The sequence below is a fragment of the Lampris incognitus genome, chromosome 7, assembly GCF_029633865.1.
Source record: "Lampris incognitus isolate fLamInc1 chromosome 7, fLamInc1.hap2, whole genome shotgun sequence".
Lineage (NCBI taxonomy): Eukaryota > Metazoa > Chordata > Actinopteri > Lampriformes > Lampridae > Lampris > Lampris incognitus.
Genome location: NC_079217.1, coordinates 7,861,807 through 7,865,205, shown reverse-complemented (window position 1 = coordinate 7,865,205; position 3,399 = coordinate 7,861,807). Strand labels below are relative to the sequence as shown.

At 51.2% G+C, this 3,399-nt stretch overlaps 1 protein-coding gene across 1 annotated transcript in view; it reads left to right on the top strand.

Annotated features, from left to right (window-relative positions):
• The first annotated feature begins 874 nt into the window (after positions 1-874).
• igsf9ba (immunoglobulin superfamily, member 9Ba) overlaps positions 875-3,399 on the top strand; it is an 86,689-nt gene continuing 84,164 nt past the window's right edge. The window contains exon 1 of the mRNA XM_056283979.1: positions 875-938. Within this exon, the coding sequence (XP_056139954.1) occupies positions 875-938 (64 nt within the window). The remainder of the gene's footprint in view (positions 939-3,399) is intronic.

Sequence of the window (3,399 nt, the reverse complement as noted above, 5' to 3'; positions counted from 1 at the left end):
GCGGCGTGATGAAGCGGCGGCGGCGGCCGTCGAGGAAACCAGGCAAACGGCTCGTATTGCATCTGTCGCCACACCCATCATCACATAAACCCAGACAGTGCGGTAGCGGCGGCGGGGGGGGGGGGGTTTTGGGTGTCGATGACAGCGACATGACAACAGCCCCGAGGCTGTACGGATGGGCGACACGATGAGTCACAGACGGATGAATAATCTCCCCCCCCCCACCCCCACCCCGATAATGGCGATGCACAAAGACAACATGCGGCCGGTGTTCACGAGACTTATTTGTGCGGAGACGTTGTCGACGATTGAATGATTTATATATGTTGTACAAATATATATAAAAAAAAAGAGTGGGGGGGGGCAATAAAGCACACGTGGTGGCAGAGGGGGGGTATTGACGGTGCGCCGTCAATGCGCACGATACTGCGGCTCCGGCTCACCTTGACTCGGCTGCTCGGCTCCCGTCCGCTTGTCATTCGGCGTCCGGAGGGGGGGGCGGGCGGACGGACCAGCCAATCCGCGCCCCCGAAGGGCCGCGTCGGCGGCCAATCGGGGCGGAGCGGGGGGGCGGGCCCACGGCCGCGCTCTCGCTCTCTCGCAGTCGGTTTCCACTATGCGCTCGTAAGACGGCTCCGTCTGCTCGGGAAGCGCGGCGGTGCAAAGGTGCTCTGTGTCTCTCCGGGAGAGGATGCGGACGGAAGGACGGGGGGAGGGAAAAGGATGAAGGGAGCGATCGGCGACAGGGAACGGAGACCGAGCGTGAGAGAGCGGCGTCGATGAGCATATAACCGCGCGCTGCGGGGTGGGGATGTGAGAGACTGGCTGAAACGGGGCACTTTGCGTGGTTGATAGCTGGTCGGGCAATAGTACTATGATTTGGTATGTGGCCACTCTGATAGCAAGTGTATTCAGCACCAGAGGAACGGCCGCTCAAGGTGAGTTGAAGTGCAATATGTGGCGTGCCGCACATAACGTGGCGGTAACCTGGCGTTTGTTTTTTTTATTATTATGTGCATTTCGTGCCTTTTTTTTAATTTCTGTACCGCATGACATTTTATTATGATAGATCGCCAGGACTACCCCCCCTCCTCCTCCTCCTCCCTCTATAAGCTGCATATTTCACGTCACGTGAAAGTTCAAGCCTTGGTTAATTCGTATCAGGGAAATAGCCATTGTCTCGGGATGCCGAGGCTATCCACGTCCGCGTAATTAGCCAGCGGGCGACGCAATGAGATGTGATGCTCGTGCATTGCTCGTTTGTCGCGGAATCGCAGTGGTGGCCCCCGGAACCACCGGCCGTTTCAGCGGTGGGTTGAAGTGTGTCGATATGGTAGTTGGTTTCTGCGACGGGCTGGGGCCTGCACACTATAGAGGCCAGTCAAAACATCAAGCAAACGTTGACCTTTCGCGATTAACGTTACCACTGAGGGGACGTGTATGCATTTTTTTCTCCTTCCCCCCCCCCTCCTTTTTTTTTGCATCACAAGCAAAGCAGTCCCGTTTGAGTACTCCGGAAAGGGGTGTGACCCGACTCGTTCTCCAAAAAACGGAAAAGTGACTGAATAATGCATCGCGTCAGAACGACATGCGATGCAGGAATCGCGTGCCGCGCGCGCGCGTATTGTGTGCACAATTCGGATTTCACGTGCAGGGTCGGCCGCTGTCACGCGGAGCCCTCGGTCGGCAGCGAAGCTAAGCCCCCCCCGACTAGGTGCTGGTGTAAGTGGCTCGTCAAGGGGCGGAATGCACGGCAGCGTATGTACCCTAATGCATTTTCCCCCGAAGCAGGCTGCACGGAGATGTATGCAGTATACTTATTTAACCTTGCTTTCCCGCTGATGTCCAGGTGAGGGAGACATGTGCCATGCTGTCACCTGGTACCTGAACTCAGTGACCCCGCATGCACAGCCAAACCTGGTCGTCAGAGGTCTGCCTCCTCCCGAAACGTGAGGGCCAGGTGGGGGAGAAACCCCCCCCCCCCACACACATACACACACATAGCTACATATCGGTGTAATTTTTGGTATTCATTTTCCTGCATAGGAAGCCGTAGGGATTGAGCGGGCAGGAAACGGTAACTACCCTTCTGCTGTTATCGAACATGCAGAATCAGATTGTCGTGTCAGATCTATAGAATTAGGCTGTCTGCCGAATTGCCACACAGAGCAGTAAACGGTTTACTATAATTTAAAGCAGTAGTAATATTATACTGTAAACTATTGCTTTAACCTCGTCCTAAATCCATGCATGATGGCAAATTCTGACGCTAGACTCGTGACAAAGACTCAGCTTTCCTAAAGCACAGCTGTCATGTTAGAAGGTATCGACGCTTGTGTTCGGATTTTTAGAGTCTCAGACGTCATGAACGGGTTTTCCATGCCTCATACCTGGTTAGGGCCATGGACTGAAACACAAACAGAATCACAGACATGTCTTATATGTTGATACCTTTGAAGCTTAAAATTGTGTTTAATTACCTGTCTCTATTAGCCTAGTGCTAAAGGCAACCCACCTACCTACCTACCTATCTGTCATCAACCCTTCAACTTGTCACTCCAGTTAGATTAAACTTGAGCAACAGCCCAGTGTGACCCACTTTTCTTACTCACATAAACAAGTTGCACAGATTATTGTTGGTTGAAAGGCATATGCCGTAACTAATCTTCCTAATCTCATTTGGGCACACACTTTATCTGCAATATTCCTGGCTGGACATGTCACCCCGTGCTCCTATAATACAGCAAACTGAAACTTTCTACACTTACTTTCATGGCACATCCTGTGTCATTGGTCGGGTCAAGTAATGGCGAGGTACTTCTGTGCCAACGCGATTCAGTTTCTCTGTGCTGCTGACATTTGCTATAGGTCTCCTACATTTAGGCCAGGTAGTGGAGATTTAGCGTAATAGGACAGGTATAAAACAGTAGTTGTATGAAGGAGGTTGCCATCCGTTCTGGTATGCAATTCTGCTCTTAATATATCCAGGCGTGCACCTGTCAGATCTACTGAAATACCAGTTTATGTTGGCCCTGTCTGGTTTTACATGAAACAACGTAGTTGCTTACACCTGAATCTCTACCATTAAACATTAATCAAAGGTTCATTCTTACTTGGCAGTTGCCATTGTCAGACCCAAGCCTAAATATTTGATTCATCTTGTTTATTTTGCTCAGTTGATGCGATCATGAGAAGTGCCGAGGCAGCTTTCCAAGCACTGACGAGACACAAAACAGGCCCGTGACAGATGGTTGAGAAAATCACTTTCTAAAAAATGGAGGCAGGAGAGGAGTTGGGTTGGATCCCGTTACCTAGGGCATCATTCTATTTAATGGTATTTTTGTGTGGTCGCCTCGCCAAAGGGTAGCCTCTAATGAAGAAATGCAGTGACTCCTTACT